The sequence below is a fragment of the Cavia porcellus genome, unplaced genomic scaffold (genome assembly GCF_034190915.1).
Source record: "Cavia porcellus strain 051 isolate PalLab524CR breed Dunkin Hartley unplaced genomic scaffold, mCavPor4.1 scaffold_9, whole genome shotgun sequence".
Classification (NCBI taxonomy): Eukaryota; Metazoa; Chordata; class Mammalia; order Rodentia; family Caviidae; genus Cavia; species Cavia porcellus.
The window spans coordinates 41,982,278-41,997,100 of NW_026947492.1; the positions used below are offsets into that span (position 1 = coordinate 41,982,278).

The window sequence follows — 14,823 nt, forward strand, 5'->3', positions numbered from 1 at the left end:
GTTTTTTAATTTCACTCGCTATCTTTACAGAGATTTCTGGTGTGTTACTTTTGAAGTTCTCTATTTCAGTGTCTCCTTTGCTTACTTCTGGTGGACTAGATGTTTGAGATTGCATTTTGCTTTTTCATTTTGCCATTTTCCCCTTGCAAGTTAATATTTGGTCCTTGAATCCCATTAGTGTCAACTGTTGGTAGGGTGTATCTTGGGGTCCTACTGTAAAGCTGATGTTTGTCCAATTTCTGGGTCCCACAATGAAGAGATGGTCTAGTCACCTGACTTCCCCCTGCACGATCTTTTGGATGAGTCCTATATTCTTCCTCGGCTGACAAGCCTAGGAGTATTGATGTAGGCCAACTTTTAGTTTCTGCTGTTACTTTATCTTCAGGTTATTCCAGATCACCAAATCTCCCTGTCTATAGAGTTTGTGTCAGCTGAGGCCCTATTGTGTCCCTATTGTATGCCTGTGTGTCTTATAAGCCTTTTTGATTTTCTTCAGATTGGGGGAGTCCTTATTGGCACACACTTTTCCCTGTGTCATGCTCTCTGTGTGCAGGAAGGAATCACTTGCACTCTTGAGAGACTCACCACGGTCTTACAGTTAGTTGCAGCGAGCTTTACTACTGGCCCTGTTTAACCACTGTGCATCTTATATTAGGGGCATACTTACTACAATGACTGGAGCCTCCTAAGATCCGATCCTCTGTTTGCATGAGGCAGTTACTGAATCTCCATCAAGCTAGCACAGTTAATCCACTGTAGTCCAAAGTTCTGGTAGAAATGGTGGGAGCTGAAGATCAACAGCAGTATTAGGTCCAGGATGCAGGAAGTGTCCCTGAGGGGACAGCATGTGTCCTGGGTCTGGGCATCTGCTAGATACATGGGAAGTGCTGCACAGCCTGTAGGGGTCCTGGGCTGAGTGGTGGGCCGGTGGTGTCAGTCTGGGCGTCTGTAGGGTGTGCAGGAAGTGTGGCATTGCATTGTATGTATTCCTGGGCCGAGGGGTGGGCCAGTGGCATAGGTAAGGGTGACCCCAGGGCACACAGGAAGTGTGGCATGGCATCGTATGCTGTCCTGGACCAAGGGGTTGGTTGGTGGCATCAGTCCTGGAATCCCCTGGGGTGCTGTCTTGTTTTGAAGTCCTAAATTACTTTCGCAGTTATGTTCTGAGTAGGTTCATTCTATTTCATCCTGTTTGGTCCTATTCTACTTAACTTCAACTAGCTGTTGAAGTCATAGGACAAATGCCAGGAGAAGCACAGAGGCATAGTGATTGGAGCCTTCTTTCTGAGTGAGAGATCACTGAGTCCCTTCAACACAACACGGTTAATCCACTGCAGCTCAAGGTTCTGGGAGCAAGAGTGGGAGTTGAAGATCAAGTACTTGGTCTAGAAGAGGCACAGCATTCCTCTGGGCTGGCAGGGGTTGCAAAGGAAGCCTGGTGGTGCGGGTACAGGTCTGTGGGCCAAGTGGCTTTCCTTGGGGCCAGTGGGGGTCTCACAGGAAGCACAGGGCAGCACGGGCGCAAAGTCCAAGGGCTGAGTGGCTTTCCTCTTTGGTATAATTTTATAAGGTACTAGTGGTGATTACCATTCAGAATTACTCCCTGATTTATAAAATAATGGAAGATAATACCTTAGTTTTGATAAATGCAAAGAATAAATGCTAAATTTCTAATTTAATTAAACCATACTAGTCCTTTACCTACCTAGATGTCTGTGAAATCATAAACATCTCACCAGCTTAGTGAAAATCAGAAACAGCAAAAATTGTATCTTTTACCTGGCTTCCTTATGACACTTTGTCTGCTTGTTTGGTAATCATTTGAATCTTGGACATTTATCACAGTAAAAAATGTTGTTAAGACAGATGTATGTAAGAAGTCACACAATAGAGGAAATGTAACTAGGATAGTTTGCAAGTTGAATAAGGGGCACACATGCAGGGTATTGCTCACCTTTTGTTTTTTATCATACTTTCACTCTAGTTGAGATTTCATAGGTATATTCCAAGGTGGAAATATTTTGGTTCTTATAAATGCATTTCAAAATGGTGTCATGACTAAAAGCAAGATATATAGTTTTTTAGTATTTAATTAACCATATTATAGTTGAGTATAGTTTTATTTTCTTCAAATATGATTTTATGCTTCTTATTAGAGTGAAATGGTACATTTAAGTAGGATTAAAAGCTTAAACAGTTTACTATGAGAGAATCAAGGTTAAAAAAATATGATAGCGCAATTCATTTAAGTATTCTAACATGTCTGGAAAATACGAGTTTTTTTTGCATTTTATAATGACATTTAGACCAAATCTCAATCATAGTTTAAAAATCAGTAGGCATTTTTATTGCACATTTTGATTGACACAGGATATTTGTTCATATTTATGAGGTGCAGTGTGTTATTTTGAGTCACATGCACTTTAGGTAGTAGTCAATTCAGGATAATTAGTATACTTTCTCTTTAAACATTTCTTAAATTTTGAAATATATAACTCATTTTTTTTCAAAATAAAAATTACTAATTTTCTCTGTTTTATTTATTAGTACATGTTTGCAGCACACAGTGTTTACCCTCCTGATGTAGAGTTGGTGCATGTATATAACACATCGTAATTCCATTTTTTATTCCCCTCCCCCCTCTCCCTTCCACTCTATCTCATGATCACCTTCCCTTTGAGAAAAGTCTCTCTTCACTCTTCATGTTACCCATATTTTTCACTTTACTTTCAAATACTTATAATTTGAGTGTCTCATATACGAGAAACTATGTGATATTTAAGTTTATGTGCCTGATTTCATTTAACATTGTGGTGTCAGCATATATCTGCTTTTCTATAAATGACTCATTTATCTTTCTTTATGGCAGAGAACTACTCCATTGTATATAATACCACATTTTCTTTATCCATTAATCTGAGGCTAGCCATGTAGGCTGTTTCCAACCTTTAGCTATTATGAATTGTGGTGTGCTGTGGACTGCCAGAACTTACTCAAACAGTAACATTATATCCATTGACTTCTCCCCCACGCTACTTTCTCCTGTTATCTCTAATTATTGTGATCATTATTCTACACTAAACTCCTGTGAGAACTACTTTTTTTAGGTTTTATTTATGGGTAGTTAATGCAGTATTTATCTTTGTTTGACTAACTTTATTTAACATATTGACAGGCATTTTTTAAGATAAAATATGAAATGTAGATTAAAAACAATCTCAGAATTCTGAATTTTCTCTTATTTACAAAAGCATTTAAGGAAAATACTGAGAGAGCAAGGTCTGAAGCAAGAGTGTAGATGCCTTCAAATTAAGATGTTCCTGTCCTTACACAGCTAAGAACATGATGAAGGAATACGGGGCAAAGTAAGAGGGAACACTTTAGTATTCACAGCTCTGTCGTAGGGATAGCACTGTCCCCGTAGAGGATTTCGTTGGCTCTTGTCCTCCTACAGCCTCCCATCCCCTCTCATCTTACTCTTAATTGCTGTGACTATCCAGTTAATATGGAGCTCTCCATCAGTAGGAAGCATCAGCTCATAGGTTCTATCAGGCAAGTCTAGTGAATCACCTGCTTTTTTTTTTGTCCATTTGAGGAAAGTCTAAAAAGGTTAAGAAACAACAAAAATCTGGGGGGAGAACAGGAAGTAAATTAAGATAAGTGTTTCTTTTTGGAGAGCTTCTGTTGGTTAATTCCTTTTCATTGTGTAGATAAGTCTTATGTAGCATTTAATCTGTTTCTTTTGTTCTCTGCAGTTGTGGGACTGTTAAAATAATAGTCATGACTGAGGAACAGTGTAAGAGACTTGTCTGTCTTTTTATGGTTGTAGTCTTCTATGAAGTGAGAAGTTTGAATTTGAATAAATTTGGGATTATTTCCAAGATTCCTTTCTCAATATACTACCTTCCCTTCCCTTCTCTTCTGGTTTTTAAGAAATGTTAGAAGGTATAGTGTGTCACAAGAACATCCTAGGGAGCAGATGACTCTCAGCCATGAGAAACTGGAAAGGGCTTTTGATGCTAAATTGTAGGCTCAGAGATGTAAGTCTGACTTGGATGGAGACCCTAGGATAAAGCAAAGATAAGTTAGAGAAGTTTAATTTATCCTTCTGTTAGTCTATTGTCTGAACTCTGAGGAGACCGTTACCTAAAGTGAAATGACTTACTTAATAGTGGCTTCACCAGTAGGCACAAGAATAAATAAGGAAATGTAGGTACACAGGGAAAAGAAGATTCATACACCCTCATACCTTCTTAATGATTTGCTAATAGTAAAGTTGTCACTGGATATTAACCCAGATACTTTGTTTCTCCTCATTACAACTACTGTTGTTAATTAAATTATATTTAAAATGAAGGTCATCCACTATTCACTAATTAGTCCAACAGATATTTATTGTATGTCTTTTATGTCCCCAATACCATTTCATGCTGTAGAACTACAGAGGGAACAGATAAAAAATGTCTTCATCATACTTAATATTCTAGTAAATAATGCTGGGAAAATTAACTGGCTCAAGCCCTTCATTTTAGTGATGAATACTAGATAATCATGGTTATCTTGTTTTATTTTTTTTTAGCTTAGAATAAGATGAAGCTCTTTTAAGGAAAGGAGCTCTTGCCAGTCACTTAGTTAATATAATTTCTTTTCTTGTTGGCAGAGCTAAGTTATGAAGATTCTCAATTTGAGTGTTGTGAAAGGCCCAAGAGGGAAAGTGACTTATCAGAGTATTTCCAAGGGGAGATTTTGTGTTCATCTTTGAGGGGAAAAAAAAAAAGGAATCAACCAACAACTTACTTTCTGAATTAGCTTTTTAAGATATTCACACTTGAAAATTTAGGTCATTGATTTGTTAGTCATTGCAAGGAAAAGAATAAAAAGCATTGCAACTTCTGAAAATCTTTGACAAATTGAATTTATATATTGATTAAAAATGAATTCCTAAAAATAACTGCTCTTTACTAAAACGTTATTTTTGCTTCCAGTATAATAAATTTTTATCCAACTGTAAATCTTTCTATTCTTGAAGTATTGTTTGCCATATTCGATAGATGTATTATTTATCCATACCTATTTTATGTATTAATATTAGTTAACATTTAATAAGTATCAATCACTTGCTAAGTAATTTAAGGAATACATAGAATAGAATAAAAACTACCTCTAACTCTTATGGAGATTTGGCACTGAGTTTTGAAAGACATGTGCTGTGCACTAAATATTTTCTAAAAGTTGCTCAATATTCTTGTATATCTTCAGAAGTCCCGTGGCTTTGAGACATTTTAATTTTTAGAGAGAGTTTATTGGGTAGCTTTTTCATGTCAGGTGCTTTCATTTGTAAAACTTAATATATATAAGGAACCTTAACATAGTTACTTGCTTAAAACAAAAATGAAACAAAGGTTGATAATGTCTATGGAAAAGTTGAAAACAGTATGTAAATATGATTGAAAATTTAGATACCAAACATAGAAATAAATGAATTTTTGAAAAAGAAGAGATAAAAGTGAAACAAATGATTTTAAGCTTTAGCACTTTCTTTAGACACTCTTCTTTATTACTCTTCAATGGTTGATGAGTCATAGGAATGTCAACTTCTAAAAAATTCAAACCATTTTATTTCTCAGTTTTACTCTATGCAACACCAAATAATAGCAATTACATTTAACTAATGCTATTGAATAATATTAGTAATAGTGAGATTCTTATCCTGTATAACTTCAGTTTTAGGTAAGAAATAATTGGACTTGTGTGCAAATGATGTATTTTAAGAAATACATTAGCGATAATTTCTAAAGATATGTGAAAAAAGAATATTTAAACTAATAATAATGAGAATGTTCATTTAGTTCTCTGTAACTGCATACCAGACTATGTAAAGCAGCTATCTTTTGGCTATTTTGTATATTTGCAGTAGCTTGAACATTTAACTTCAGAGCCTCAAGATGACAAGTACATTCTTAGCTAATTTTAGGATTAAGGTTTATTGCTCATCTTAAGGACTTTCTTCTTTCTTAATTGTGGTATTTGTAATATTTTCAAATCTATTTCTACTCAGCCTTATTTCCTCTAACCTTTATGATGAATGTGTTATAAAAGGAAAATGACTGAATTTCTTCTTGCTTGGCCAAAGTGTAGAGACCTGTATATAATCCTTACTACTTTAGTTAGGTCTTATGACATCAAGAATAAGCTTAAAGTCTAGTTAGCTATTTTATTAGAAATCCAAAGCTCTTTTATATCTTTTCGAAGTAACTGCATTTGTTCTTAAAAGAGTAAATTCTCCCTGTGTATGGATCTCTTAGTTGAGAAAGTAGGGCTTTAAATTGGAAGATGGTGACTATCAGTGGTGGTTCTGCTGAAAGGGGAAAAATGTGTTAGTCATTGCGCCTAATGCTACAGCACATTTAATCCATACTCTTTTTCCAGTTTCTTTCTTAAAAGTACAAGAGTGGTTGGTATTTATTTTGTTAGAAAATAGTAAAATATTTTAAAAATATAGCATAGGTATCTGTAACTCAGGGGAGTGGGTTCTGTAATGTTCTTCTGAGTCCTATAAGTCTACATTTTCTTCTTGTATTATTTGATACATGAAGGATCTTTGGCTAGACAAAGAAAATTTACCAAACTCTTTATTAAGATAACCATTCTGTAATTCTTTTAGTTCTTTGAAAGCAAGTTAGTGCTTATAATATTGTTTGATATTTTTTGCATGTCTATATCTGGTGTTCTGAGCAACTGTTTTGAAGATAACCATATGCAATATGATAGCCATTGTTGATTTCCTGCATCTTGTTTTGAAATTCTTTATCATTTTTACTGTTTTTATTTTTTTAAAAAAATTAAAAAATACTCATTCTGAGTTCTGACAGGAAGCTGTCCACAGTGTCACAATATAAAAATAATCACACATCCTATGTATATGTACAATTATATATTAATTAAAAAATAAATTACCAAGAAATACAAAGATGCTTATGAAACTGGAAACTCTTGTGCTGCCTTGCCGCACTGAGCTTTAAAGAGAAATAGTAACCTGACAACTCTATTTTTCTTATTAATATAGTTTTCACATAGTATGTATATTTCCCTTGTTAATATAGTTTTCACGTTGTATGATTTATAGAACTTTTGCCCTCATTTTGGATTTAAGATTCTGACATTTCTGCACCCAGTGACATATGTTACCTACCAAGATTTTATGTAGCAAGGAGTGCTACATAATTTTGTGTTTAATATGAATTTTTTATATGTAGGTCCTTGAAGTTATGATTTATGATTTCAAATCCATGCAAATATGCTTGAATTTTAAAAAGAGATTTGAGGAAATGTTCTGATTCATATTAAATTAAAAAGCTTATACACAGCAACAGAAACAAACAAGTGAAAAGATAACCTACAACATGGGAAAAAATTTTGGCAGCTATTCCTCAGACAGAGGACTAATACCTAGAATATGTAAAGAACTCGAAAAAAATTACCCCCCCATAAAAGACCTATTCAAGAGATCAGCAAATGAAATGAATGGATACTTCCCAAAAGAAGTACAAATAGCTAAAAAAACACATCAATAAGTGCTCAGCATTGCTGGCCGTTAGAAAAATGCAACCTAAAACACCACCAAGATTCTATCTTACCCCAGAAAGAAAGGCTATCATCAAGACAACAGATAATCAGAATTACTGGTGAGGCTGCGCAGGGGGAAAGTAACTCTTCTATATTGTTGTTGTGACTATAAACCTGTACAAACACTGTGGAAATCAATATGGAAATTCCATAAAAACCAAAACTAGAATTTCTATTTGACCCAGCTCTGCTTCTTTGGGGTATCTTCATAAGAGAGTTGAACACCTTGTATTACAGCAATACAAATAAAACCATGCTTATAGCAGCAAAGCTCATAATAGCTGAATCTTGAAAGTAGCGTGTATATTGATCAACAGATGAATGGATAAAGAAAATGTAGTTTTGGCATACAGTGGAGTACTATTTTGTCATCAAGGCAGTCATTTGTAGGAAATGACTTTACGATGCATCATTTGTAGGAAGAAAGTGCATTTTGAGACCATAATATTAAGTGAAATAATTAGACTCACAAACTTAATATGGTTTCTCTTATATGAGAAACTCAAATTGTAAATAAAGGGCAAAACCAAAGATAGTTAATAGGAAGTGGGGAGATGTTTCTGAAATGGGAGTGGATCAAGCAATCAAGGTGGTAGGGGAGAGAGAAGAGGAGAAAAAAACGGAATTAGGATGTATTATGTGCATGAATGAACTCCACACAAGGAATGTACTCACTTTGGATGACAAACAGGTACTGACTAAAAAATTAGACTTTCATGGAGCTGGTTATAGTACCAGAACACTGGCATAATCCAAAATTAATATTATCCCAATATTATGCCCTGAACTTTTGCATCCCATGTGCCAGCCTTCCAGGAGTTTCACAGAGAACTGTTTGTGTATCACCTAGAAATTCAGTTAGTGGAGGAAATTAGTTAACTTTCTTCCAAAGAAACATTTTTAGTTAGTATATTTTGACCTAAGGTTATCTTCTGGATTTTTTGCTTACCTTATGAAAACTAAACAGAAAATCTCATATTAAAAAGACTAAATTTGAATTTTTTTCAACAGGTTGTATCAATCAGTGAAAATTCTGTATTCCTTTGGCATTTTTGTGACATATTCAATTCAGTTCTATGTTCCAGCAGAGATTATTATCCCTGGAGTCACATCCAAATTTCATGAAAAGTGGAAGCTAATCTGTGATTTTGGGATAAGGTCTGTTTTGGTTATTCTTACTTGTAAGTATCACTACATATTTATATCAATTCTTTCATTGTAGAATTTCTTAAAATGAAAGCTGCTTAAATCCTTCAGTATTTCTAAAGTAATTGTATTCACTTGGCTGTGATATTTTTGGGATTAAAATTATTTTTATACTGCTGTAAATTTTTTGCTGTGAGTAGAGAAACACAAATCTAATCCTAACAATTAAAATAACAAATTATTCTGAAAATGACAGTAATAAAAATCTGATAAATAGGGACTCTTTGCATTCTTGATACACATTGTATTTCTAGTTTTCCTTGGTTTTACCAATTTCTGCTAACTTTATACATATTGAAGTTTCATTCTATGTGACTACATACTTGTATTTTAATATGATATAAATATGTATTATTGATGATGTCAGCTTTGGTTATTTGGTTAAGGTGGTGTGTGTCATATTCCTCCACTGTTAATGCTATTTTTTATTTGTTGATTACTAAGTATCTTCTAGTGAGACTGAGAATATTCAGATATCCTGAACTCACACTGTTTGCTCACTGATTTAGTATTCGTCAGTGACACTTCATGTTCTATAATTATAGTGGTGTTTTATTAATATTTATGAATATTTCCATTTTCCTTTTCTTTTGTTGTGACTTTACTGTGAGAATGAGTTCTCTTCTGTATTATTTATATCATACTACCTTGTTTTCTGTATTGTAGAATGAACTGTATGACAGAGTAATGCAAATTCTTTGGAAATAAACTATCTGTACTTCCTTATCTCAAAAATTAAAAATTGTTCATATAAACTTGAGTAAAAGTCCCGGAAAAGTCACTCACTGTTTTGGTTTCTTTGTTTTCTTTTTTTAAAGTTTAGAATCAACTATGGCAGATTTTTCCACAGGGAAATGTATGGAAGTCTAACTTCTATTCATTAGCTTTACTGTACTGTAAAGATCTACGTTTAGTATTCATGTAACTATAAAACATTAAATCTAGAAAAAAACCATCCATTTTTATTTTCTAGGTGCCGGAGCAATTCTTATTCCTCGCTTAGACATTGTGATTTCGTTTGTGGGTGCTGTGAGCAGCAGCACGTTGGCCTTGATCCTACCGCCTTTGGTTGAAATTCTTACGTTTTATAAGGAACATTACAATATATGGATGATCCTGAAAAATATTTCTATAGCATTCACTGGAGTTGTTGGCTTCTTATTAGGTACATATGTGACTGTTGAAGAAATTATTTATCCTACTTAAGGAGTTATAGAGGGTACGCCCCCAAGTCCCTCTCTAAATTGGAATGCAACGTGCTTAACGACTGGTTTGAAATAGTAGAAGCAAAGTTTTGAGTCTTTTGTCTCAATTCTGAAACTGATTAAAATATGAACCAGCAAAATGAGTTGTTATACACTATAAACAATCAAATTCTCTTTTCCTTTTGTACAGTATTAATATTTTGTCAGTAAACTCTTAATTATTTACTAGTACTGGTAATCCATGATAGATCCTTGGTTTTCAGTAATAGCAATAATTTTTTAAAAATTAGCCTTGAAAATTGAAAAATTAAATATAAAAAATAAAAGACTAAAATCTATTATTTTTATTTCTGTAATATGTGCTTTAACCAAGATCTTTTTCTTTTTCCCTATGCTACTCTTGCCACCCAGTTGACAAGATGCAGGATTTGAACAATAAGATAAATAACATATATAACTAAAATCTTATTTCAGATTATCCCAGTGAATGTATAATGTAAAATAGTTTTTATTAGAGAGCAAAATACTTATGGTAAAAGCCCTGGAAAACTACTAAGTATAATGTAAGCAACAGAAAGTCACCAAAACTGAAATTATTTTTACACTATATTGTAATGGTAGTTGGTCTTCATTTTCATTGAGAAGTACTGAGGAAGGTTCTGTCTTGTTGTTTGAATCAAGTTTAAGAATGTCTTTAATATTCTCCAATATAGCTCCCTTATTTTTCAGAAGAGGAAATAGAGTCCCAAAAGTTTAAATAACTAGTCAAGACCACTTCCTTGATCTTTGAAATCAAGAGAACCTGATTTTCTGACTCCCCAGCCAGGATTTCTTTATTTTTCATGTCACATTCAAGAAGAATAAATTGTTTAGTTTAATTTTAATATTGAGTAATTATATTTTTATATTTTAAGTGGGCATGTGATTTTTGGATAGTATACATGACAAGAGCATAAAGTTAGAAACACTACAGCTTTATAAATTTCAGCAACAGAAAGAAGCAATATTCTTTCAGAGTCAGGACCACTCATGGTGTAACTGCTGGCTGGTAGAATGTACTAAACTACATTGTTAATGGCTTAAGCGAGTCTTAATGTTACTTTCTTTTCTCATTTTTGTAGACGGTATATTCCTCAATGACAAAAATAGGCATTTGACAAAATACAGGAATGTAGACTCTTTTCAGTCCTGGGGTTTTCTTATCATAATCTGTTGGTCTGACTGGGCAGAACCATAAAAAATCATTCTTAGTAAAGACAGAACCAGTAATAATCTGTTGAGACACTTCCAGACTTCTTGCAGGGAACTATCTTATGTCACTCCATGTTTTTCAAAACCACTTACTAACTCAGATGGAGTACCTCATTTGATGGGAGGATGAAAATTTAAAAATTGAAAATAGTATTGTCTCATTATGTTAAAAATTCACATTAAAAAAACATGAACTTTTTTTATCAGCCTAGTAGTACTTTAGTGTGTAGTACTGAAAGACATCATCAAGCTAACTGTAGTGAATATATTCTCTATTTTTATATGTAAATATTAACTTATTCAACTATCTTTTGCTTATTATATAATTAATTGGTCATCAAGTATGATCCTAAAGAACTATCAGAAGCTTTATTTTGGTACAAATTCATAAGAATCATACTTTTAAAGACATTTACATTAGGTATTGTCACTAATACTTTTGATATTTTTATATGAAATCTGTTATTGAGTCTTCAGTCACACTAACAGAATGTGGAAAAAGGTAGCGGAAAAGTAATCTTCATTGAAACTATCCAATCTAACCTTGAATCTAAGAATAAATGAGATGTTTAAAAATCTATAACGATATAAACTGATTTTAAAATCATTTAATACAAAGCAGCATTTTTTATCAGATGTCTTCACATATTTCTAGTCAGTGCATACAGTTTTACTTTTCTACTTTAACTTGTTTATTTCCATAAGGAATTAATCAAATGGAATAAAATTTTGAATCACTGATCATAGCATTAATTAATTTTTAAGTGCAGCACAATGTACACCTTGGACTTTCCTTTGCAGTAATTGCTAAATCAACATCCAACACCAAATTCACTAAATTAGACATAAAAAAGAAGAGCTAAAAAGGAGACAAGAGATTTGATTCTCAACAAGAAACCCTACTGCGGTACAAGACGCAAATGTACTCTTTAAGGATATTTAATGATATATTGTCAGTGGATTTTTTTCTCTGAAATATAGTTTAAATGAGTCATAACATTTTCTAAGGTATATAGAGAAGATACCTTGATTCTACCAGCCGTTGCTTTTTATTTGGGGAGCCTAGAGGAAAGAGAGCAATTACACCTCTCAAATTTTGTATTTGCTTTCTTTTGGTCCATCACATTGTGGCTAACATGACTTTAGCATTTATCTGCTGCCTCAGTGAAGGATTCTCCCCTAAAAATTAAGTAGTTGTTGCCCTGGAATTATTTCTGCAACTGAGGTGGCAAAAAGAAAAGCTTTATTTAGCTGTGATGACTTCTATTCAAAGCTAGTTTTCTCCATCTCTTACACCCTAAAGAATTTCAGCAGAGTCAGAATAATCTTGTCAAAATTCTGGTTTTGAGACTTTTTTAAAATCAGAGAATCTTTTTGCACATGGCTAGATTACTTTTCAATTCAAGAAGTTAGAGCTACCAAATTTTTTTGGTTGAATACAACTTTCGATGGTGCTATAAAATAAAAATAAGTTCTGTATTAGCAAATGCCACATTATTTTAGTTCTGGCCTCAGTGAATTCTCTTTACTAAAACCATTAATGACTCTTGTTTAAATAGTGTGCTTACATTTCTACCAAGAGTTTATGACAGTATGAGTTGTAAATTTCCTAATAGGGTTTGATCTTCGGTAGTTTCACCATAGTCTTGTTTTGAGGTACAGTAAAATATTAATGTTCTGTGTTAATACCACTTCTACCTGTGGGAAAGCACCACAGCTGTCAATATAGTGTCTGAATGGTATGCATTTGTTTTCTGATGTCGTATCCCTAAAAATTAGGTCTCCTCATTTCTTTTTCATCATTTAAGGGGAGAAAGGGACTGATGAGTGGCTCAGTGGTGGAATGTTTTCTAGTATGCACAAAGCTCTGGGATCAAATCAGCACTAAAGAAGCTACACAACTGATGGAAAAGTAAATAAAATTATTTAGTCAACAATACCAGTGGTCTGGTGGTTCAGTGAATATTGTCTATTGAAGAATAATGTAACTTGGTAAAAACGTAGGCCATTTATTGTGTAAAATGCTTTTTAAAATTGGGTTTACTTTAATAATTTGACTCTCAGTGAGCTTTCCCTTCCTAAGAAAATGTGAAAAATTGATATAAAACATGCAAGATATTTCCCTATATTACATGGCTGACTGTAATAGTTACTATTTTGCCACTAATGTTTACTAGACCATGAACTTTTCTGAAACTGGTTGGCTTTGATCTAGGCAACAAAAATATATTTTAAAAATGACTACAAATGGTCACAGGGAATTTGTTCCCTGTGATAAGTGAAATGAAAAATCACTCAAACTGTTTAACTCTTCTTTGAAAATTAGCTTGTTCCTGTTTTCACGCATGTGCCCGCCCCCCCCCCCCAACATACACACAGTAGGAGTGTGTGAAATGTATTCAAATACTGGTTTACCATTTAAATTGGATGCAAGAAGATGTTACATTAAAAGTATCACTCTAAAAGTACTGCATTGGTGTTTTCTTGATAACAAATAGGAAAATATATGTTTATATCAGGACTAAATCAAGCTATAGATTTTGTGTTTTTTTGAAATTATTCTCAGCTTGAATAAAAATTATTGCACTTGAGTCAATTAATTTATTTGTAAAACATGAAAATCTGTCTTAAATGTATTGTAACTGAATTTTCAATAAAATATAATTTGCTTGCAGTTGCTTTTAAAATAAATTTGTCTTTTATAAGGTTAAGTGGATTTGATAAATGTCATAACCAGAAATGACATTTGTGTAATATTCTTATAATAACATTTCAATCAGTCTTTATGGTTCATTGTCATGTTGGAAGTTGATAATAAATACCCACAAGATTTAAGAACAGAGGTTGATTAGAAATGAAAGGACACATTCAAAGCATTGACCTGAACTTCCTAGAATGAATGTAAACTTTAGTCAGTGGAGGGCGCACCCATGATTTAATTTGCAACTTCTTTAACTTTCAAAAATCTAAAAGAAAAGACTTTAAATATCACCACAATGAAATGATAAATATATGAGGTGATAGATATGTCAGTTACCCTGATTTGAGCATTGCATGTGTACATGTATTGAAAAACGACATGGTTCCTTATATGTATATAAATATTTTGTGCCATTTTTAAGAGAAAAAATAGAAACAAATTTTTATGTCAAAAGTTTAAAAATTCCAGTTCCTTAAGCATATCATGCACTTTGCTTGAATTATAATATTGAAACGATACTTTTTGGAAAGCATTATATCAACCTTGTATCAAAGACAATAAAGATTCTTTATACTTTTGTATCAGTAATTCTGTTCTTGTGAACTTCACGTAGAGACCTCTCAAGACAGATACTGTACCTACAGGTATGTTTGTAACATTATGCTTTAATAGGGAAAAGTTGGAGAAGACCAAGTTGTTTGACAATAAAGAGATCATTCAAGAGATGTGAATTAAAACAACACTGAGATTCCATCTCCAGAAAGAATGGCTATCATCAAGAAATCAAGCATTAACAAATCCTGGAGGGGTTGTGGGGGAAAAGCAACGCTTCAT

The 14,823-nt window shown here is 33.2% G+C and overlaps 1 protein-coding gene across 2 annotated transcripts in view; it reads left to right on the plus strand.

The window, feature by feature from the left end:
• Slc36a4 (solute carrier family 36 member 4) overlaps nt 1–14,577 on the plus strand; it is a 52,080-nt gene extending 37,503 nt beyond the window's left edge. For both annotated transcript variants that reach the window (XM_003468569.5, XM_063256263.1), the window contains exons 10-11: nt 8,638–8,807; nt 9,806–14,577. In XM_003468569.5, the coding sequence (XP_003468617.3) occupies nt 8,638–8,807; nt 9,806–10,038 (403 nt within the window). In that variant the 3' untranslated portion in view covers nt 10,039–14,577. The remainder of the gene's footprint in view (nt 1–8,637; nt 8,808–9,805) is intronic.
• The last annotated feature ends 246 nt before the right edge of the window (nt 14,578–14,823 follow it).